This window comes from Hesperophylax consimilis, chromosome 7, assembly GCF_061612785.1.
Source record: "Hesperophylax consimilis isolate HC1 chromosome 7, BYU_Hcon_1.0, whole genome shotgun sequence".
In the NCBI taxonomy this organism is placed as follows: Eukaryota; Metazoa; Arthropoda; class Insecta; order Trichoptera; family Limnephilidae; genus Hesperophylax; species Hesperophylax consimilis.
In genome coordinates, this window is record NC_142842.1 from 34,817,614 (window position 1) to 34,843,429 (window position 25,816).

At 33.9% G+C, this 25,816-nt stretch overlaps 1 protein-coding gene across 1 annotated transcript in view; it reads left to right on the forward strand.

Annotated features, from left to right (window-relative positions):
• LOC149422679 (uncharacterized) overlaps positions 1 to 25,816 on the forward strand; it is a 58,199-nt gene that overhangs the window by 16,009 nt on the left and 16,374 nt on the right. The window contains exon 2 of the mRNA XM_089633906.1: positions 19,917 to 20,063. Within this exon, the coding sequence (XP_089490032.1) occupies positions 19,917 to 20,063 (147 nt within the window). The remainder of the gene's footprint in view (positions 1 to 19,916; positions 20,064 to 25,816) is intronic.

Here is a 25,816-nt window from a genome sequence, read left to right on the forward strand (position 1 = left end):
AAACCCAAGTACACACACACTTTACATGGCAACACGATAAAATACATTTAAACACCATACATATTCATTATGGCAAGCAATCCATTGGTCACGAGGGGAGCAACATATATAATTGCCTCCGAGACGAAATTAAAAATGAAAAAAACTGTAGGTAACTACATTTAAAAAAAAAATTGTTCAGTTTTATGCTCAATCAACAAAACAATGAAAGTTGTTATCGTTGTATAATATATTTATGTGTAATGTATTTGTTATTTCTAGTTAAATAAGTGAAAAATGTAATTTTCTTTTTTCTAGAATAAAAAAAAAAAATCAATATTTGTACGAACACGTGTTCCGCCGTCCTCATAAAATATTCGCTTTTAACTGATACTTTGTTACGAACTCTGTCAATTCATTCGTCTAAGGCCTGCAGTCCCATTTTTAACAGGAAAACGAATAATTTAACCAGATTTTTAACAAATTAACAGTATTTCATATCAGTAAGTTTTCTCCGTACATACAAACGTATCTACCTATTTCCTCTCTAAATTTTAACACTAATGCAAATATATTTTTAATGTAATATAGTTATCAACCACTGGCATGTTAACTATTACTCCCTTAAGTTAAATTAGGTTTAACGACAGTCAACCCTTAGGTCAGCAGCGTCATAGCTATCAGAAGGTTGTAGGAACCAAAGTGCACACCAGATACGGTGAGCATACTTTTGAAGTGTCAGGACCTAAAGCCTAGAATGGTCTGCCACATGATTTAAGGTTAAGAAGCTTAATGCTAAATCACTATTTTGATTAATCCCCCTCAGTTTCACAAACTCAGAGTGTCTGTGATATCCTCGCCGAAATCAAAGAACAAAGTTACAGAGATAAAAATTTGATTATTCATAATATTCCGGAGAATACATCGTTATCTCAGACTGAATCAATAAATAGCGACATAGTGTCAGTGAAAAAAATAATTTCAGATTTAGATATGTCAACATTAAATCTTGACTTGAAAATCTACAGATTGGGTCAAAGGCGTGCCGATAAACCAAGAGGAATTAAAATCGAGTTTCCGGAAGCTAAATGGCCGAAAATACTATTAAGCAAGAAACACGCATTAAAAAATAATATACGTATTTACCAAGATCAGTCATTTATGCAGCGGAAACAATTGAGTGACCTAAGAAAAGAATTGGAAAATAGAAAATCTTCTGGTGAAACGGATATCACGATAAAATACATAAATAATAATCCGTCGATAGTCAAATCGAACCCAAAAAACTAAATTCTAAAATAAAAATATTTTATCAAAACGTACGTGGACTAAGAACAAAATTACAGGACCTGAAATCAACCTTACCTACTCTGGATTACGATTCTTACGCTTTCACTGAGACATGGCTGAACAAAAACATTGATACTACGGAATTGGGTTTCTTTGAACACACAGTGTACAGACAAGATAGAAGCAATAGCAATAAAACTAGAGGAGGTGGTGTGTTAATATCCGTAAATAAGAAATTCAACTCAAGAAAACTCAAATGCATCTACACTCATCTGGAACAACTATTCATCATGGTGTCTACCAATAAGGAAAAAATTATTGTTGGCTGCTTATATATACCCCCTTCTTCTGATGCTCAATTATACAAAGACCACTACCTCGAAGCTGAAACAATACGAAGAAAATTTCCAGATGCCACTTTGATATTAACAGGAGACTACAATCTACCTAATGTAACGTGGGACACAGAAAACAATAAAACTTCATGCACGGACAACATCAATCATGGTTCCCATGATATAATCGAGATGTCAAATTTTTTAAGTCTCCGGCAGTTAAACTATGTCTACAATGTTAACGCTCGTCTTCTCGATCTAGTGTTTTCCAATTCTTCTTCTGTAAAAGTATCCGCATCTGCTGAAGATATTCTCCCAATCGACAAGTATCACCCTCCTTTAACGATCGAATGCTACAGTTCAAAAATAGAAAAAAATCCATCTCCATCAACAAAATTAAACTTTTTCAAAGCTGATTTTAAGCAAATCACAAATCTTCTATTGTCTACTGACTGGAACTTTCTTGACTTTGAAGAAAACCTAAATGTAATGGTAGACAAATTTTACTTAATTTTAAATAATGCAATTGAATTGTTTGTACCCGTCACTAAAATCACTGTGCACAACTACCCAAAATGGTTTAGCAACGACCTTATTAAAATAATTAGAGACAAAAAAATTGCTCATAAAGTTTATAAATCGTCACGTGATCCTAAAGATTATGTAAAATTTTGTGAACTAAGAAAGACAACTAAAAATATGTCCAAGTTATGTTACAAAAGGTGTATCGAAAACTGCGAAGAATTGGCAGCAGCTAATCCTCAGAATATTTATAAATTTGCGAACATGCTCAATAATAATGACTCTAGTATTCCGTCAAACATGTATTTAGATAATAAAATGGCCGATACCCCCCAAGAAGTCGTCAATCTGTTTGCTGAATTTTTCAGCAAAGTCTATGATACTGCAAACAACTCTCCATTATTCGATACAACTACAGCTAACAATGACAACAAGATCGATTTTAGCCAATGTATATTCAAAGAAAGCGATATTAGAACTAAATTAAAATCCCTTGATATTAATAAATCGGCTGGTCCCGATAACATTCCTCCAATTTTCTTATCAAAATGCTTATCAGTTTTAACATTACCTCTAACTAAACTTTTTAACTTGTCTCTAAAAATTGGTACCTTTCCACAAAAATGGAAAACCAGTTTTCTATTTCCAATCTTTAAGAAAGGAAATAGATCAGATATCTCTAACTATAGACCTATATGTATCCAATCGTCAATCCCTAAACTATTTGAATCTGCTCTGCTTTCTAAACTCTCGCCTGAGATTAACAAAGTTATTTCACATCGTCAACATGGTTTCATGGCAAAAAGATCTACTTTTACAAACTTGATGATCTATCAGGAATACCTATTTAATACAATGCAAAAGCGTCTTCAAACAGACGTAGTGTATACTGACTTTAGTAAGGCATTCGACAAAGTCTCACATAAAATTCTCATACATAAACTTAGTGCCCTTGGTATAACAGGGAATATTTTGAGATGGTTTGAGAGTTATCTGCATAAAAGAAAAATATGTGTTAAACTCAACTCACACTATTCACACCAGTTCGAAGTCTTTACCGGCGTCCCACAGGGGTCTCATTTAGGACCAGTACTATTTTTATTGTTTATCAATGATATAACTACGGTTTTTGATGGAGTCATGATTCTCTTATTTGCAGATGATCTCAAAATTTATAAAACCATTACAAATATTCATGACTGTTACGTACTACAATTTAATCTTGTGAGGCTACAAGAGTGGTGCACCCACAATGAACTATTTCTCAATATTGATAAATGTCAAACGATAACTTTTTCCCGAATCAAAAATCCCATTACGCATCAATATAGCATCAACAACATTTTCCTAAAAAGAGTTGAGAATATTAAGGATCTTGGTATTATTTTTGACAGGCAACTAACATTTGTTCCTCATATAAACGAAATAACCAACAAGGCCATGAAATGTTTGGGTTTTATATTAAGGACAACGAAAGATTTTAAATTAATAAATTCCTTCAAACTGCTATTCACTGGTTTAGTTAGAAGTAATCTAGAGTATAACTCAACAATCTGGTCTCCATTTTATAAGATTCACCAATTAAAAATTGAAAGAGTGCAACATAAATTTCTGCGATTTATTAATTATAAATTAGGAATTCCAAACGAATATCTTAATTACACTTTCCTCATGAACTTACTAAATTTAACCAATTTATCATTGAGACGCACAGTGTGTGACTTAGTATCTCTTTTCAAAATTTCGAATGGCAGACTGGACGCCATTGATTTGACGAGTCTTATATCGCTCCGTGTACCTACGCGCGACACTCGACAGACCGCTCTATATAATGTTCCCATATCTGCTAACAATTATTTTCAAAACTCACCTATTCAAAGACTTCACATACTCGGTAATAAGTATAGCTCAATTGATGTTTATCATCACCAATCAGTATACAAACTAAAATACAGTATACTAGAATGTTTGTAACAGATTCATAATTTTTTTTTTTCAAACGCATATTTTATTGTTTCATTAACTAAGCTTTGTTTTGTAAAATTCCCAATCGGGCAAAATAAAGATTGATGATTAATGATTACAAAGATGGTTTACAACAAACTGTAGTGTTTATCTTTATAATAATAATAACAAACTTACTTGTCTTGTGTGTATTACCTACTTACATTATTGTACTCTTGTAACTACACTATATTTATATAAACTTATCGAACTCATTGTCCAAATTCCAATAACACCGTAACTATATACTTGAATTGTATCTACTTAACTACCTACCTATATCTGTTATATTTTTCTCAAGTTTATGTATTAGTTTAACCTATGTTCTGTAAAATATTCAACCGACGTACTTTGTACAATAAACTTTGCTTGCTTATGTTTATAAAATAATAACACCATAACAATAACCCTACACATTGTTATGTAAGTTCATACTCAATTTATTATGCTATGTAATTAAAATATTTTATAATGCTACTGAACAACAAAACCCATAACATGTATATGTAAAAGCCTTCTAGGCGTTAATAAAATGAAATAAATAAATAAAATAAAATTAATCTTTATAACGAATTGGTTTACATTATGAATACCAAAAAATATGCTTTAAATAAATTGAAGGTTTTCCTATCGTTTCCCTTGAGTAGAATACAAATAAAAAATAAATTACTCAATAAAAAATATAAATGTAAACTACCAACAAGAATGCTTTTTCAATAGAAATGTTTGAATGCGTAAAGGAAATGACTTTTTTGCTTTCTTATAAAATAATTTACAAAATAAATAAAAACCACTTTTGTGCTTGAAATCGAACCCTTCTAGACTCCGTTTGTCAAGCGATTTTAATGCCTATTACCTACATTCGTGACATCATAAGGCATACCAAAATATACACATTTTTGGCTTGTAGCTTCCTCTTAAGAATGATCACAGACTCTACAGAATTCAGAGCTATATATTAAAACTCATCTTTTTAGACAATCATATCCATAAAGGTTCACAGTCTTCATCTTCATAGTCCGGGACAGTTCAAATAACTAATTATTTAAAAAAATATTAACAAGTAAGAATTTGTCAGCTTTTTAAAGATTCTTAAATTCTCTAGACTTTTAAAAAAAATATTACCTCTACTTTTGATACTAATCTCCCCAAAAATGTAACATCAATAGAATTGGAGGGTAAAATAGTATATGTAAAATCAGGTGACCGGATAACTCATCTCAATGACTATTCAACACAGCTACAAAAAGTGCTATAAAGTTATGAAAAGTGATGAAACAAAAACTACTTTTCATAACTTTATAGCACTTTTTATAGGTGTGTTGAATTTTCATTTACATGAGTTATCCGGTCACCAGCGCACTTGAGGTAATTTTTCAGGTATAAATTAAAACTTGACCAACGATTTATTTTAAAAGGTCATCCTTATCCTCGTTATTTTATATATTTTTGTTATCAGTATAAAAAGCTAGTGAAATGATTTCAGGAAGTGAACTTACAATTGTTAATCAATAATGAAGAAAAAAACACTGTAATATCGTAAATAATGATACAAACTTGCTCGTAAATAATGATCGGTAAACAACAGATATTTAAAACAACGGTGGATATCTCCGACATGTTGGTCATACTATGGGGAATGTTAAATACAAAATTTCGTAATTCAAAATACAGGGAAGATTGATGGAAGATGTAGGAGTTAGATGGAAGTTAGGGGAATGGAGAATGGAGTAAGAGGAAGCTGTGTTGGGCAGTTCAGCGGAGCTGATGATAGCCAATATTTGATATGCGAGGGTACCAGAAAAATAATATGCAATACGTATGTTTCGTTTACGTTCTACCCACATTCTACGCTTGCACGTAGAAAAGTGATAATGCTGATTTAATAAAAATACTTTTCAAATTATTTGTAATCCGGTTTAAAACGGGACTGCAGGCCGCTTAGTGATAAACTTTTAGTAAATTCATAATAATATCGGAACACGTTTTCGTGCACCTACGTTTTTCTTAATAATATATAATGAGAAAATTCTAGGATTTTTATGAAGTTCCGGCATCGTGACAATTTATTGGAATTTTAGTATAGTTTCTCAGGAAACCTATCATTTCATTCGTTAAGTTTCTGAAATCCCGTTTTTAAACGGATTACTAATAATTTGAACTGATTCTTAATAAATTTGCAAAAAAACTATCATCTCCGTGAGCGAGTAAGGCAGAATCTTTTCATGTTCTGAAAATCAAAATCACGAAAAGGGCTTCATTGACTCACCGCGTCCTAGGAATAGATTATCAACATTACCATATCTTGTTTATTTAACTTGGTTTAGTTAGTTTATTCATGCAGCAGAAGTCGATCACTTTCTGTCACATAAAATGCCATTATTTACTAGCGTTTATTTTTTACAATTAGGAGATCAGTTATCTTGTGAATAAGAAAATAAATTTAAACTGGAATTTAGAACTATCCAGTCTCCGATATAACTATCGTACAGTATTCAATTTTCGTAAGTTTTATTTTGAATTTTAAACACAACAGTTTGTAACTATAATTATGTTATTTTATTAAATATTAGAATATCATATGTAAAGCGGGAGATGCTGTCAGTATCGCTCTGCTGAAAGACAATGATTCAGAATCAAAACCCTGATTGAAATGGCTTTAGCCGTGTTTGGTGACCAGATCCGAGCAGCCAGATACTTCTTCATCTTTCTTTTTCCAATCTTCTTACCCTCCCAATACTTTCAGCCTTATAACATACCCAATTGGGGAAGTTAAGTCCTAATCTGTTTTCCGTTTCTGACGTCTTCCAGGGAAAATGCTCTCGACTAGCAAGCCGGAGGTCGCGAGCTCAAATACCGGCTTGCGTTATCTTATTAATTCGTGTTGTTTCACAAATTATTAATTTAAAATTATATTTTATATTTGCTGCATGTTCCAGAGTGGAAGATACTGTCAGTATCGCCTTGGTGTATATCAACCACACAAAATTGAAATGTTGCTTGAAATGGCTTTAGACATGTTTGGAGATCAGATCTGAATACCTTCGTCTCACAACATACCCCAATAAGGGGTGCCATAGTCTCACTGGCTCCAGAAGGTAGGGAGCAGTTAGGACTCTTGTGCTGTCCTCAAATTAATAAATAAATTTACAAACCTGGTACAAATATTATGTACATATTATTTTAAGTAAAAAAAAGGAATGTTAAAACCTTCGTTTATAAATATGTATCTACTTAATTACATATTTTATGAAATATTACACAAACGATTAACTTTACGATCTTTTGCATGACATTCATTGAATGAAAAAATACTAATATAATGTTTTATTTTTATTTTGTAGCTGCCATCGATCGCCAAATTTTAAACATTAAAATTTTGACAAAATTGATGGCAATTTTGCAATAATTTGTAAATGTGTGCACTTTTGAAATATTTGCTTATGTTTTCTTAATGAACAATACTAAAAGTTACGGAGTAAATATATGGTTGTAGTAATGAATGTAATTAAATAGTTGCGTTGGCATAATTAGGTAGTAATTACATTACTGACAGAACATCAGTAGAAATTTCATGATGACAGAACTCACCGATCGATAGTTTTTAGTGGTACGTAGGCACAATTGGATTTTTACGATTAACGGTGCTGTTTTTGTTATTTATATGATTTAGATTCTAATTTATAGTTCAGTATTCTGAAGTTCACACGCTCTCGGCAACTCTGTGCTGCTAACCAAACACATAGACGCTATTGCCATTAGTGAGCAAATGCTAATGCGCAAAATAATGTTAGGGGTTATATCAACACCGGAGAAATCAACTGACAGCAACTGGTAATGCCGGTCTTGTAGCCTTCGTATTTCTCGTAAGGACTTACTAAAACCAAACCGTTTCTATAAAGAAGTATTAGGGGCCGTTCAAGTATTACGTAAGCAAATTTATTACAATTATTTACCCCCTCTTCCCCCTTGTCACCAAAAGTAAGCAAAGATCTTACCCCCCCCCCCTCCCATGCTTACGTAAAAATTGGTACCTATATGCATTTTTCTGTTAATGTATTCTGTTTTATAAACAATTCAACTTTGGCGAAAGAGGATCAACGGTAACACAAATATTAACTTGCTTTGATTTGCTTACAACACGTCAAATCGTCAATCGTACTGAAACGAAACAATAGATTGATGGAAGAAATTTTAACAAGTGAGTATCGCGCGGTAATTCCCCCATTCGCTTCTAAGCGAGTACCTAAACGTATTAATTATTTGTGGGAATCCCCGAATATGTATTCGGTTTTCAAACATAGACAATGTGTGGGTTGCCAATGTGTAAAAATAAAAAACTACTGCAGAGCAGTGCTGACGTAATCACTATCTCGACCCCCCCCACCCCCCCATGTCATCAAAAATAAGCAAAGCAAAGACCCCCCCTGCACCCATATAGTGCTTACATAATACTTGAACGGCCCCTTATAACTAGGTATGATTTGAGATTTTAAATTATTATCGTGAGTTGTTTTGGGGTATTATACCGTGTTGCGCTACCTCCTTCTTTAGCCAACGTTTCGGACAACATTGCAGTGATGGACAAAATCATGGATTACACATCTGCCCTGATGGACACTGCATACTGTCCAAAACGTTCCCTAAAGAAGGAGGTAGCGCAACACGGCATAAAACCCCCAAAAAAATCACTATAAGAGTTATAACTAGAATATTATTTAAGAATTCTATTTGCCAGTATTCCGAAGCAAAACTTTTTGCATATGTTTGTAAGCCTTCTACATTAGCGTGCGAACGATATGTTAGAAATGGTGACCGGATAAATTATAATAATAATAATAATAATAATAATTGGATAATTTGTATAGCGCCGTTTTTGTGAAAAATCACCTCAAGGGCGCTGTACAATTTATTTCCTAGGATCTACATTTGTTATTTAGACCAACTGTGCCAGCACGAGGTTCGTCATCCGTTCAGGCATGTGTCTGCCGCCAATATAGCGCTGACATGTATCTGCTGCCAATAAAGAGCGCTGACACAACATCCTCACATAGACAACAAACCTTGGCAGCACCGCTGTGACGCTCGACGAAGACAGAAGATGGAGACTCTGCTGCAAGAGTCCTAGGTAGCGAAGGAACTGTACCAGCTGCTGCAGGGAGAGAGACTACCCCGTCCACCAACTGTGCCAGCACGAGGCTCGTCATCCGTTCAGGCATGTGTCCGCCGCTAATATAGCGCTGACATGTATCTGCTGCCAATAAAGAGCGCTGACACAACATCCTCACATAGACAACAAACCTTGGCAGCACCGCTGTGACGCTCGACGAAGACAGAAGATGGAGACTCTGCTGCAAGAGTCCTAGGTAGCGAAGGAACTGTACCAGCTGCTGCAGGGAGAGAGACTACCCCGTCCACCAACTGTGCCAGCACGAGGCTCGTCATCCGTTCAGGCATGTGTCCGCCGCTAATATAGCGCTGACATGTGTCTGCTGCCAATAAAGAGCGCCGACACAATATCCTCACATAGATAACAGACCTTGGCAGCACCGCTGTGCAAAATCACCTCATCCTAGTTTACCTTAGTCTCTCCAGTCACCTCCCAGCCTTTCATGCCACCTAGTGCATCCTCTCGACCCTTTCAGACTCCTTCCTGGCTCCAATACATTCTTTCTATTGTCGTGATCCGACGATTTCACACCTCTGTCTCAGACCCTTAGGGCTCGCTTATCGCAGGCTATCATAAGCAAAATCTTGAACCAAAGTCAAAGTGAAGTTTATGAGTGTCATCTGTAACAAAATACATAAACAAAAACAGAAAATAAAAACAAAGACAAAGACAAAGACAACACAATGATAATTCATTACATCTCTAAAAAGTTATATAAAGTCATGGAAAGCTATGAATCACAAACTTTATTAACTGGGTTAAGTAAGTTAGGTTAGGTTGGGTTAGGTTAAAAAAATATTTTTTTCATCGCTTCTAATGACTTTAGATCACTTTTTAAAAGTGTGTTGAATTGTCACTGTGTTGAGTTATCATGGAATCGTTATAAATATACTAAAAGCTTATTAGGAAATAGCCTGCAATCCGGTTTTAAACCGGATAACCAATAATTTTTAGAGATTTTTAATAAATTAGGAATACTCATTTTTCTCCGTGCACGTTTTTAGCGGTTGACGAGACAACAACGTTATTAATCCAAACGTAATTAATAAATTCAAACTTATTATTTTCTCAGACGACTACTAAATATTTGCAACTACTGCGATGCAAATATATCGCGATGACCAGATGTACGTTGATCAAGTACTTGCAGTTGGTGCGTTTCTTTGATTCTATATCCGTGAGACATAACATTAATGTCCCACTAAACTAAATCCGCTGTCGTCAAACTGATACAGGAAGTAGAAATAAGGTGTCTTCCTCTTTCTACAGCTAAGATTATAATCTACTTCCGCTCTCCGCATTCAGAGGAAGCTACAAGCCAAAAATGTGTATATTCTTGGTATACCTTATATCGTAGGTAATAGGCATTGAAATCGCTTGACAAACGAAGTCTAGAAACGTTCGATATTTTGTAAATAATTTTATAAGAAAGCAAAAAAGTTGATCAAGTGAAACTGTCACAGATGATCTTAGCTTTAATACTGTATTTTTAAAAGTTGTTTCCTTTATGCCTTCATACATTTCTATTGATTTTTTTTTTAATAGTTTACAATTATATTTTTTATTGAGTAATTTATTTTTTTATTTGTATTCTACTCAAGCGAAGCGATAGGAAAACCTTCAATTTATCTAAAGCATATTTTTTGGTATTCATAATGTTCACCAATTCGTTATAAAGATTAGTCAAAATAGTGATTTAGCATTAAGCCTCGCCTTCAGCTGGATATTGCGACTAATTGCTTTTCTTCTTCTCCCCGCAGAGGTATGCAGAGAGGACGGACCGCCAAACAACTCGGTCTTGGCACACACACATTCATACATCGCCTCATACATAATCTTCTATTATTCTGACTCTTGACATGGCCCGACTCAAGTGTCTGATTCACTTGATCGTGCCATGTCTTCCTTGTGCGTCATATATTTTCCTTACACTCCTTTTTTCGCTCATTCGGTTTATACGCCCAAATCGTCAAAGCCTCCCTTTCTTAATCTTACTCACTACGCTTACATCAGCCTTGCGAATCTCCACATTTGTCTCACAATCATACATGTTTTTACCACACACACAGCTCGGGGATCTCATTTCTATGGCATTCAATGTATGTAGATACAGTTATAATGGTAAAATTATGTATACATTAAATTATGGTTTTTCTCCGATATATTGAGCGTGGCTTACCCATTATTTATACTATTTAACAAGTCGCTGTCATCAGGGTGTTTTCCAGAACACCTATCCACAAATAGGGAGATAAAAGCGATGTATCAAACTGCAGACCATTATGTATTGTATATTGTACGTTACTCCCAAACTCTTAGACTCGTTAGTCCCAAGAGTCATTATAATACAAATCAGTGATATATTTGCACACATTCAGCCTGACTTTATCACAGGTAGAAAGGTAGATCTACTCTATGTAGGTAACTTAAGGCGATGCCTTACGTAGTAATGCAAAATCATGTGTTTTTGGTTTGAACATTTGGTCGCCTAGAAATGTTTCAGATGCTTTAATTAAATATTGCGAGTAGAATACATCTTGACCTTTGAAATAATCGAGTATTTTTTAAATAAGTCTTTTTAAAAGCCCTTAAAAAAATAATGTGTAAATCGTATGAAAACTGTTTTAATGTTCAAAATCTCATACTTTCGAACCGATTTTCGGTTATAATTTTATTGTATAATGTGGAAAATTAAGTAATTTATAAAATGATCAAAAAAAAATTAAATATTTATGCCTGGACATCCACAAAATAAAATAAAAGGCACTTTTTGGCCATGTTTTTTTCTTGCATAAATCAAAACAGGCGGATGGTGTTAAGCGGGAATTTAAACCTTATCGCCATCTACGTAAGGGTTGTTATTGATAGCAGCTCAATTTAAAATACTACATGACGTAGTGCATCGCCTTAATCATTTATAAAAATTATATAATTGTATCCCTTGCCTCATCAGGTGGATTTGAAATACCTTCACTGTTTTTCCAAAGCTTTTGACAAAGTTCGATTTCTTTAATGAAAGCATGAGTGAAACGAAACTTGGAAGTAAAACATCCGATCGCTTTGAAACTCGGCGGATAGACTTGATGTAGATGACAATGCATTCAATCAACTTTTGGCGATTCTAGCAATCACGCATATACACGCGAACTTATCTGAAATTGGGTGACATTACAGCAGTTAATATACGAAATAGATAACGGTCCTACCCAATCGGGATTTGGCTCAGTTGTTAACGTGGTTGAATCCAGTCCCAGGGGAGGACAGTTCGATCCTCAGTCAAAATGCACGCGAAATTCCGAACGGCGAACAGTCATACTCGTTGACAATCAGTAATAAACATGTTTTACATTTTTCTAATACAAAACGAAACAATAATGCAACATGTCTACACAATATACATAGTTACTTATTTATTTATTTATTTATTAACGCCCTTATTCGGGGCTCATATATGAGAATATTAAGAAATATATATTATTTATTGTACATAACTGAATTGCTTCATTAACAACATTTCATATTTGTTTAAAGATAAATTGAAGATGTCCACTGACTTGGTATAATTGTTTCCCTCCATTAGTATTCTGGGCAAAGAAGAATACATATGGTAGTTAGTCCCAGAATTTCTAAGTTACGTCCGCCATCTTAAACTGTACAGTAATCAAATCCATGAAAAGACATCCCATATGGAAAATGGTGTAAAATTTCTTTAATATTTTGATGCTCTGCAATGTTACCGAAAGCTTTCAAAATGTATATGTATATCTACATAATCTTAAATATATAAGCTTTCTGGATGGTATATTAAATAACCATCTTTACTAGCAATTTATATAATGCTGTCAGTAATTGCTTACCGCGAAACATTCCCTGAATTTCCGAGCTCTGAGAAGTAGCGAGAAGAAAAAAATTATAAAATACGTAAATTGTAAGTTGTAGGCACCGGACGGACGAAAGCTCTCGAACATTTAATGAGAGATACATCAGCGGAGTTGTAAACACGAGCTGGCAGCTTTATGTCATATTAGCGTCATAAGTGTTTGAGTTTCATCTCTAGCCAGAGCAGTAGTGTGTGTCTGGGATCTGTGACTTCAGCAACAGGCAGCTGGCTCTGTACCACCACCCGTCACTTCAATTAGTCGCTCCTATCCATCGCATGTTGACAAGGAAACAAATAATGTAGACTTTATTAATTACTTGTAATACAGTGCTTGAATGCTCATATTCAAAATAATGCAACATTAAAATCTTGTTATAGGTCCCGTAGTTTTTGATTTTCTGATTATAAACAAAGTTAAAAATCTGTGTTATATTTATATATAACACCATGCCTTCCTCGGGCGTCACCGACTTCTTCTGCCATTCAAACTGCTCTCTAAACACTCCTGGAACTAATAAGAACAAACTTTGAAATATTCAAAGAAATCGGTTCAGTAGTTTTTGAGTATATAAGGCACAAACAAAGAGAAATTAATTTTTATTTATATAGATCATCCGACAAGGCTATTTGGCGCCCTCAGGATCATTTCAAAAATAAAAATTCACTTTGATAATATATTTATATTAATTAGAGGGACGATCAGAAATTTACCTTTCGAATGAACACCTTTAGTAAACTTGAAAAATCACGGAATCTGTAGGAAATTTAATCAAAATAAATACACCTTTCAAAAAATATCGAATAATAATTTAAAAAAAAAATTAATTATTAAAGAACATATTTTTATGTTTGTATTTTTTAATAAAAAATAAATAATATGAATAATTATTAAATAAAATAAAGTGATTTAAATAATAATTAATTAAAATAAAATAATAAATTTAATAATGTTATAGGTAGGTTCGAACATTATCGCTTGTCTGAATTATTCTTCATTCAATCAGTTCGAATTTTGAAAATTATCGAGTTAATTTAACCAAAATCCACGAGGACGAACAACCAAGCAAAAAACTAAATTAGTACCTCATGAATGAAGATAAAATTTTTTGAAAGAAATACAATATTCGATGTGATTTATCTGTGTATGTGTTATGTGATGTACTTATTTGATTGAATATAATTGTAAAACTTCTTATCTCCACACAGGAATTCCCTAGTGAGATACGTAGCGGAGGAAAAAAAATTGATTTAGTCAGTTCTAAGCTGTGAATTCATCTCTTTGCGCCGCAAGAATGTCTAAAACGTTGACTCAAGAATTGTGAAAATTCAAAGAATGTAATAGTTGTAATTGTAATTGTAATCATATGCCTACACAACTACACATCTCTGCTGGGATTATAATTCATACGAATTTAGACTTTTTTTTAAATTTTAAAAGCACTGTCAACCTTTGAATTGTGTTTGATTCACGAGGGCTCTTTAAAATATAAACAAAAACATTTTAGATACTCCACTCTAACATAATTTATATTTCACGTCATTTGAGCTGAGTTCTCGTGGTAGAATTTTATACAACTTTTCTCAATTCTAGCTTCAAATGCAGAGTAATCATAAAATGGAGGGAATATTATGTTTCTGTGTCGCCACAAGCATAAATCAACTTTAACAGTCAGACATTAAATTGGAAATGTTTGGTTTCCGTGAGTCAATAACAACTAAACAAGTAGGCACACAATATATTATATAGCACACCACCCATACGAAATAGCATTAGCATCATAGACTCGACGCATCCAGATTACCCTCTGCACTCAAAAGCTCATGTCGTTAAACTATGTATAAACAAAATTGCAATCTCTTAACATGAAGGAGATCTGATCTTCGTTGTAAATAATGCATTTTGTGTTTGGGGGGTCTAAGAAATACTGCTTTTTTCAATTTGACTGCAATCCTTTACATTTACAACTTCCGTGTGTTGAATGTAATAAACCAATGTGTAGGGTGTATCATTATATCGAATGGCCGAAATATTAACAATATAACTACATATTATCACAAATTTTAAATACGTATGTATTCCTTCAGTTAAATGGTTGATTGGCTCAGGTAGAAAGGAATCTGATCATTATATTTTTTTTAAGTCACTTGAAATTATCCAGACATATTCCATTCCATTAATAACTAAATGGTTGATTTGCTTGAGTACAGGAGAGTCAGAACTGATTCTCTTAAATAATATCACCTAAAGTTATCAATATTGACGCACTTAGTAAAAACTAGATAGCTTTAATAAAGTATTTTTCATAGCGAGCATTTGGTTCCTTAGAACAGGCAAGCTGCCTAGCTAGGAACTAGTATCGACATGACATGGCATAATAGCGTTTCCACACATTTTAGAAATTAAATAACAAGTTAGGTACAAGTGACTTTAAACTTGTTTAAATATTCTCATACAATCTTAGGACGGGTTGTTTCGGAGAATTTGAACAATTGAACATTTTCGGGTTCTGTAAAAGTCCTAGTCAAGTTTTATTATTATATCATTATAGGCTAGTTGCTTGACAGAACTGAAATACTAACAGAACTTGAAAAAATCTTTCACAGAAAATTAACTTTTAAATTTGAAGAATTGTTCAAATTCTCCGAAACAACCCGTCCAAACTTGGCCGCGTACTAGGCCCCTAATACCCCGGAATTGTTTTCAAGGAAATTTTCGTATAACAAGGAAAGTTTTTGACAAGTGCGCCCACTGTTGAATTCGGCAGCCACCTCTTTTCTGGAGCTCAATTTTACTTGATAAAATCTTTGATTCTGTGTAGAAATGAGCGGTCCGTTTGATAGAATCCCCTACCTTGACAAACGGATTAGGTACAATCTTTAGGGTACAGGTGTCAGGTGGGAATGCTGTCCTTGTTCTACCGGTATTTCAATGGAAGTTGCTCCGAGGAACTAGCGTCATTGATCCCTTCGGTACCGGTGCATAGCCAGCCAAACGCGCGCTCTACATTTGTATACGGTTGACATTTGTCAGAAGAGAATGGGGCTCTACTACTCGTTCTTGATTTCAACAGCTCGACTGACTCAACAAACCTCCTACAACATGGGTCTTTTTGAGATCCATGCTCACTCCTTGCTCACCTCAAAAATACTCTTCGCAGCATCCCCAAAGACGACATAGGCCCCGAAAAAATTATTTCCCTCAAGGACCTCCTGTGTAAAGTAGTGAACATAAAACAGAAAATACCTATTTATTTATTGTTTTTGTGTTTAATTCGTAGAACTCCATTTAATATATTTTTTAATTTAATTAAAATCAAATGTAATAATATAATATTATACAATAATTATATTATTAAATTTGATTTTAATTAAATTAAATTAAAGTAAATTAAATGGAGTTCTACGTTCATTTATATTTACTTATTTTTTTCTTATAATTAATTTAATTTAATTATATTAAGTTCTTATATTATTGATTTTAAGTTAAAAAAAAAGTGAAAAATACCATTTTTTAACCATAACAACTCACCAACTCTTGACTGTCGAAAGGTAGTAAAAAAGAACCCTTAACTGTCGAGAGGTGGTAATAAAGGGTTTCCTAATATTTACTTTAAATTCTGATGATGGCAAACGATTAGAACTCAAGCCATTACTCGGGACATAAGGAATGAGGTACAAATGGCGACGATTTCACTTTTGTTTTTTTTTTCCCTCGACTCTAAAAAAGTGAAGCGGAACGACTTTTTATGTGTTCACATGTGGCGGGGCTCATTAAATGCGCTCTGGTGATCACCTCTGAGCCGATTCAGTCGATGCGACACGATGTGTACCCGGTGCCGCTCGGTGCCGTTGAGTGCTTGACGAATTGCGTGTGTGATTGCTCGAGAAAGAGTCATCACAGCCATTATTTATATTTCACGCATACGCGACATTCTTGACTTCTTACAAAACGTTTCGGAATCAAAGGGTGCACGTCGAGAGAATTAATACCGATCTTTTGAGTTGATGATTATTCGTTCGAGTTGTAAATATTTGGGCGGAAAATTGATGTTTTCTGGTTTTTGGAAGATTGAATCACGATTGATGTTTTTCTAAAAATGAACAAAAGATTAAGAGTATACATCTTTTAGCATACGGCAGTTATGGTGGACAATTGACACCAATCTCACTCCCGAAAATGAATGAATGAAGAAGTCAAAGACGCCGAGGATGTTATACATATGTTATTTTTTTATTATGTTTTATTTTATTAAAACCAACAGTTTTAATATTTTAAAATGAATTGTAAAATATGTATAATTGTTGTAAATATCACTGATGTATCTTAATTTTAATGAATATAAAAGAGTTACAATAGCCTGAGGGGATGGGATAGTGGGAGTTATGTAGTGTGTGTATAGTAATATGTATTGTGTGAATGTTATTTATTCATTTTAGATGTTAAATAAGTCGAATTTACTGTACGAAAAATGTTAAAAATTCGGTGAATAAATGCGTTTAGTTTTGAGTTAGTGTTGTATTGAGATTTGTTTTCTGTGTGGTTTTGTTTGTTTTTCTGATGGGCACTCTTAATTGAATTATTTCAATTAATATCGTGAAAATATCATAAAGTTATGAAAAGCTATTTTTGTAAAAATAGTATGCCCTTTATGTGTGAATTTCATACGCCATGATCAAGCGAATCAAATGGGTAGGTTCTTGATTTCAGTCGTGAATAGATATACCTAACAGAAGGATATGTATGACACAATTTCTGAAAGTGAACGTAGAAAGATGTGTGTGCCAATAGCCAGTAATTAATACAGGTGGAATATCCTCTCTGTCCATCCTTGCGGAAAATAGCTTCATGACTTGTTAGACCTAATGAATTCCAATAATTCCGAATTATTTCTTTTGCAGGTTTGTTTGTGAGGACAGAAACCGAATGAGGTTCTCACGAAATTCACGATGAATACAAATGCTTTAAAATAAACTCTTTTTATAAATAAAATTGTGACTACATTGCCTGTTAGTATACACTCGCTAGACTGAGAATTCATTCGGAAACCAGTCACACCTTCGAAACAATGCACATATTGCACGGTATTTTTAATGTAATATCCAGGTAACTAGCAACCTTCACCTATCTATTGCCTTAAGCCTAACTACATAGCCCAATACGGGATATCACCCCCATTGGAGTTGCGACTCTTGTGCGGTAATTTCTATATCAAAAGATGAAAAGCAAAACATAGTTAAAATTGTAATTCATAAAAACTAAAATTGTAATTCATAAAATTCACTGAATAAATAATAAAAAATAAAAAAAAATTAGTTATTTTTATATTTACTTCACGCATTATTATATCCCTCAGGACCTATGTGATCTTTATAGATGCCCTGTCTTCTCTCCAAAGGCCTCCAAAAAGTTGGGCGTCTTGTACAGGGCTAGGAGATTATTCAACAGTGACCAGCTGCTGACCCTGTACAAGTCTCAAGTCCGCCCAACTATTGAATTTGGGAGCCACCTTTGGGCTGGTGCCCCAAAATACTTAATAAACCTGCTTGAATCTGTGCAAAGGAGAGCGATCCGTCTGATTGACAATCCGTTGTTAACAGACTGATTGCCTTCTCTAATGCATAGACGCAATGTAGGCATGCTGTGTCTGTTCTACAGGTATTTCAATGGAGCCTGCTCCAAAGAGCTAGCAGCATTGATTCCTGATGCACCGGTGCACGTGCGCGAAACTCGACGGACACGAACGGAACACCCGTTCACGGTTGACGTTGGCTTCATGAGAACGGGCCGTTTTTACGACTCGTTTTTGTGTAAGTCGGCTCGTATGTGGAACGAGCTACCGGCATCTGTTTTTCCTCCCTCCTATAATCCGAGCCTCTTCAAGGCCCGCATTAACAAATCCCTTCCTACAGCCTCTACCTTATTTCGCCTCACAACGCCGCCCAACCGGGTGGTGACATAGTTCCCCTGTCTGTACACTGCACAGGCAGGGACACTCTTGTGAGGTAGGAATCTGGGGGTCCGTGTCCAAGAGTGACGGGCATGTGAATCCAACCATACAATACCACAATATGTGATACGTGATATGATACAAAATACCCGAGCCAAAAACAAAGAACTTCTCCAAACTCCTTTTGCTAAAACCACCTTTGGGCAAAGTCATTTTAAATACATAGCTTGCAAACTATACAATATACTACCAGCCACTATTAGACAAACAGAGTCAATGACCAAATTGAAACATGAAATAAAGAAATGGATAACAAGTATTGGGCGTCCCACTATCACAAACATATGTAAACCAAATTACACATAAACAGTAACAACAATTCACATAGGTACAAAATAAAATAATAGATTCAATAATATTATGATAGCCTCTTTGAAAGTAATCTTTAAGTAACTGAATACGTCTGTCTCGACACAGGTGTACCCTAATGAGACAGATGTCGAAAAATTTATGTAAAAAAACTTTATATTGATAAATAAATAAAAAAAAAACCCTTCCACCGCGGCGTAAGACAATGTGTCCAGAGAGTTTGGCTGGATAGGTTAAAGAGTCTCCATCAACACGCCTCTCCAGGAGGGTAGACGCATCCACCGTCAGGTGACCTATGGCAGAGGTATTGGTTATACAATAAATGGATCCCTGGGCGGCGGTACTTATACTCGCCTCCCAAATTGAGACCAAATTTAGAACTCATTTCCAACTAATGCCTTTATTTTGATTTGTTTCAGATCCTCATCCGACAAGCGGCGACTGCACGTGAAGCGGCCCATGAACGCATTCATGGTTTGGGCCCAGGCAGCTCGCCGCAAGTTGGCGGACCAGTACCCACAGTTGCACAATGCCGAGCTCAGCAAGACTCTGGGCAAGATATGGAAGTAAGTCCCTAATCAAATGTTCTTCTATGCGTATTCTATTATATGTGCCATGTAGTACATCGGAGAGTGGGACTTTGAAAATTTCTTGATCAGGCAGCGGCTTACTGTCCCGTTTGAAGTGGTTTTAAATAAATCACCATCAGGTACTCATTTTTCTCCATTTGCTCTGGTCCCCAACTATTTCATTTCTTTCAAGTTCTCAAGCCTTTCCATCCTTTCTTAAATTTAATTCTACACAGTCCAGAGTGAAAGAAACTCTCAGTGTTGTCCTAGTAAAAGATCATTATTTATTTATTGTTATCAAGTTTAATTTATAGAACTACATTTTATTTTTTTATTTTTTATATATTCAATAATATTTTTATATGATTTAAGTTTGATAATGCCTTCAGAGGGCGAAACAGCTGTCACGCGTAGTAATAATTACACAGCAGAACTTGTTTAAAAATAAACTGTTTTTATAAATCCAATTACAATATTATTGAATATATAAAAAAAAAAAAATAAAAAAAAAAAAAATCATTATTTATAATCGGAAGGTTTCTTGAAATGGTTTCCATCATGTGGTGAAGAGCACTTCTCCACCCTCCTATTCCCCACTCGTTTTAGACTCATAATATACCCAATTGCCACAGTCTCACAGTTGGGACTTTTGTGAAGTATTCCCATAAAAAGGTCAGTTAAATATGTTAAGGCGATACCATACGCAGTAATGCAAAATCAAGTGTTTTTGATTTGAAAATTTGGTGTTGAAATGTTTCAAATGCTTTAATTAAATACTGCGAGTAGAATACATCTTGGCCTTTGAAATAATCGAGTATTTTTTAGATAAGTCTTTTTATAAGCCCAGAAAAAAATAATGCAAAGGCCTATGAAAACTGCTTTAAAGTTCAAAATCTCCTACTTACGAACCTATTTTCGGTTATGATTTTATTTTATAATGTGGCAAATTATGTTATTTATAAAATGAAAGGAAAAAAAAAATACTTACGCCTGAACATCCACAAAATAAAAGGCACTTTCTGGCTGTGTTTTTTTCTTGCATAAATCAAAACAGGCGGATGGTGTTAAGCGGGAATTTAAACCTTATCGCCATCCACGTAAGGGGTTTTATTGATAACGGCTTGATTTAAAATATTACACGACGTAGTGCATCGCCCTTAAGAAATGGTAAAGATTAAATTAAAGATAACCTCTGTAATTGTTGTAAATCGCACATCGCTTTCTCCGTAGGTAAGTAGGTTTCTAAATCATATTTTTCGAGTCTGCTAAACTAGTTTGTGCAGTCGTTTACTAAAAAGGAAACCGGGAACAGATATTATAATGAACAGGGCATTAGTGGTTTATAGTTTAGACTAAATAAAACACGGGAATTTTTTTAACATTTTCAGCAGGACGCCATGAAAAAACTTTTAACTGATTAGTAATTTATTTATTTATATTTATTAAGAAGCTAATCGGGCTCTTACATAAGTATATAAATTTAAAAATAAATGTAAAGGATATATCCCATAATCACAACAATAAATATGTGCAGTTAAGGATAATTGCATATGTACGCATGTATATTTACCAAAAGATACAATGTTATTAAAATTAAATATGTCGACGTAACAAATCTCATCCCCCACACAATGCAATCTCTGGAAGCAAGAATTATACATAAAATTAGTGCGAGAAGCAACTACCTGAAATGAAGCATTACATTTAAATGTCAACACTGAATTTCGATGAAGCTTCAAATCAGTCGACATCATTATATCAAAAACAGGTATTTAAAAAGCTTGTGTAATTAATTTTATATCACACAATCGCAGAGTTTGCTCTCTTACAAAAAATAAATAGAAAAATATATTAATAACATTTCTTTTCCCCGCTGATGAACTTCGCAATATTGATATCATTAATAACCTTTATTTTCCCCGCTGATGAACTTCGCAATATTGATTTGATTAATAATCTTTTTTCCCGCTGGTGAACTTAGCAATATTGATATGATTAATAACCTTTCTTTTCCCCACCGATGAAGTTCGCAATATAATTCATTAAATGGTTTTATATACGTCCTATAATATATTATGTACTTTCTAGATGAATTATGAATTGACCGCTTTAGTAGATTTTATCGTGTTCTCTTATCTGGCGTCCACAAAAGTGCATTCTATTCTCACCGTGCGCAGAAAGTTAAAAAATTAAAAGTAAAGGTGCATCAACATTACTATAAAAATATTACGGTGTCAGATGTCGCCAATGTAATTAAGGCGAGGTCCGAATCTGACCTGGCGCCAAATACACCATAACCCAAATAAATAACATGTCTACCGGCCCGGACTAAACAAACTCCGAATTAATAGTATTATGACGACGTTAAATTTAATATTACTATTGTGGAGCCTATTTCGCGAAATGAATTATTTTATTTTGGTGAGGTATAATATTTTTATTGCAGAAGTAAATTTGTGAACATTGGAATGGGAAAATTTTGTGGTATTATTTTTTTAATAGGTGGTGATTAATAAATACAGATCAAATATTAATTGTAAATGCCCAGTGATTTAATGATTAATGACTGGACGTTGAATCATGAAATACATGGATTCTCAATCAAAACAATCTGTATTTGGGGCCCAAATTTATCTCATTGTTCCCAAATATTAATTTGTTGTTTATCCCTAGTTATATATACTCAATGGATTGCTTAAGCCCTCGCATACACAATTTCTACCGACCGAAGTTTCTCGTCAACTCCTTAAGTTTTTAAGTTTAAAAAAGAAGTTATTTTTGATCTTAGCATTTGTTATGCCCAAACGATAATTATATGAAATTCCCACAATGGAAAGAAAAACGTAAAGTAAGATCCGAGAATTATTAAAAACACTTTTGGTTCTGTTATTTAATATCTCATAGGCATGAAAAAATTCACATTGTGTCTTTATATGCAACTAACGCATTTGACGAGAAATTTTTGAACTATTTCAAACGAGTCGGGTTATATTAAATATTTTCAACATGTTCGCTTTTTTTAATTTTTATCGTTTTTTAATATTAGCGCGTTCCCTCTAACATTCGTATTTACATATCTCCCTTTCAAACCATATTTGAACGCTTACTACTGGGCCTTAATATATTTAAAACATATAAATGATAATAACCATTAAATGATACATTAATTTCAGAAATACCAGATGAAAAGGTAATCGCTGTTACCGGAAATTTAAAATCAGGAACTATTTCGTTTAGTAAGAAATAATGCAGTAAATTCCAAATGTAAAGCCTAATATAAAATAACTGCTTCGACAGGTACACAATCAGGCACAAGCAAAGCACAAGACACTGTACATAAACTTCAACCGTTTGGTCTAAGTTTGAAAAATCAAAAAATGGTAACGCAATATAAGTCTGTATAATATTTTTTTATGAACACTGAAGAAGAATTACTAGTTATTCTTAAATTGAAATATGAGATCTGGTACACGGAGAAAAATAACTGAAAGCAAAATATTGCTAATTTATTAAGAATCTCTTCAAATTATTTGGAATCATGTTAAAAATGGGTTTGCAGGCCCTTAACGAATGAATTGATAGGTTTCCTGATAAACTTTTAGGAAAATCCCAATGTACTGGCTCAATGTCGGAACACGTACCTATTCATAAAAATCCTACCATTTACGCATTTCTGCATTATAAGACAAACGTTGGTCCATGAACGCCTGTTTTGAATTTGTCAAACATAGCACCCTATCACACTCAAAAGTCACTAGCTGCCACTGGCAAGACAGATCTTGGTTCAATTCCTGGTTGCGACCTTTATCTTGTTATTATCTGCTTTTTGGTTACATCTTTCACTGATATTTTTTTTAATATTGTATTCGTCTTCAATTATTAAATATTACAACGTTGCGTAAAAGCTTTATAACTTATAACAATAAGTCAATTTTTTTTAACACTTGAAAAACATATAGTTTACAATTTAACATTTTTTTTCAATCGTATTTATTCCGTGTTCTATAATGAAGTTTAATGTCAAAGGTAAAAGTTTTAGAGATAGGTTTCAGGTATCATCATGAGTTGACAACGTCTGGAAGCGATGCAAGCCAAGTCCCCTAACGGAGAGTATTGAAAGTTGGCCCACCAACGATATCGATGATTTGAAATCAATCGGAATCATCCGATCATTAGCCGCGGTGACTTGTAGTAATGTCCCTTTGTAGCCCCAACCAAACACCGACACCGCGGGGAGATGCCGCGAGCCGACAGCCGCCCAGACCTGATGACGGAGAATTCTCCAGATCACCAGACTAGATGACTAGTCTCGGAATTCAGACTTGGTGAAATGACACAGTAGCAAATTAAACTAAATCTCATTAGGCTTTCCTTAATATTTGAACGTGATAAATTCTAAAATTTGTTTTAAAAAGTTTAAGGTTAAAACAGAATTTGGTCCTGACAAAACCTTGTTTCGCTTAATGGAATATTTTCACAAACTATAAATACCGTAAAAATATTTTTTCAGCTTCTGATCATCTTTCTAAATATGTGTAATTTTTATATACAGTTGAAATTGGTTATAACGATCACGGCAATAGCGAGTTCACGGTTATAATGAGCGATTACACAACCATATTTTAGTTCAACCTTATCTACATATAATTGTTGACTGTTATAACGAGGTCGATTCCCTGATATACTAAATAAATTTGTCATCACAATTTCTGAATACGTGAATGGGTCGCTGGGTCTGAAAAGCAGTTAGTAGAAATTATTCAAAAATTATATTATTTATACAAACAAAGGGGCGGGAATATCCTACCCCGTTAGGGACGGATTCATATTTGGCACTACCTGTGTAAGATTGTCGGCCATGTTAACCATTTGCTATCCATCGGGCACAATGTAAATTTGTCATAAAATCTGCGAAATTTGCCTTAGATCGACAAATTGCTATCTCTACTGCACAGAAAAATGAGTTGTTCTATCAGTGTGCTCCCACTGCGCCACTTTGACGACATTAACTGATAAATAAAATGGAATTTTATTTTCTCTCCGACGTAAATAGTTGTTTCTTGTAGTAATTAAGGCGAAGCTTAATGCCAGATCACTATTTCAATTATTCTTTATAACGAATTGGTGTAGGTACATTGTGAACACCAAAAATATGCTTTAGTTAAATTGAATGTTTTCCTATCGCTTCGCTTGAGTAGAATATAAATACAAAATTAAATTACTTGCAAACTACCAATAAATATTTTTTATCGATAGAAATGTACGAACCCATAAAGGAAACAACGTAAAAAATACAGTATTATAGCTAAGATTATCTGTGACAGTTTCACTTGATTAACTTTTTTGCTTTCTTATAAAATTATTTACTAAATAAATAAAAACCGTTTTTTTGCTTGAAATCGAACGTTTCTAGACTCCGTTTGTCAAGTGATTTTAATGCCTATTACCTACGATATAAGGTATACCAAGAATATACACATTTTTGGCTTGTAGCTTCCTCTTAAGTTGAAACGAAGTGTCTTTCCCATAACCTGTGTCTATTAAAAGTGCGGCGGTTAGGTAAATATTTACATGCTATATTAGACACGGGCGCTCTAGGGAGGTGTCAAATAATTTATTTATTTTAATATATACATAGTGTTAAGGGACGCACTTGACTTACTTTAACCAGTGATTTCTGACATTATTTGTAGTAAAAAATTTAAATTAAATTCCTAAAAAAATGTCTCCTGTGAAATTTTTGTTTTCAA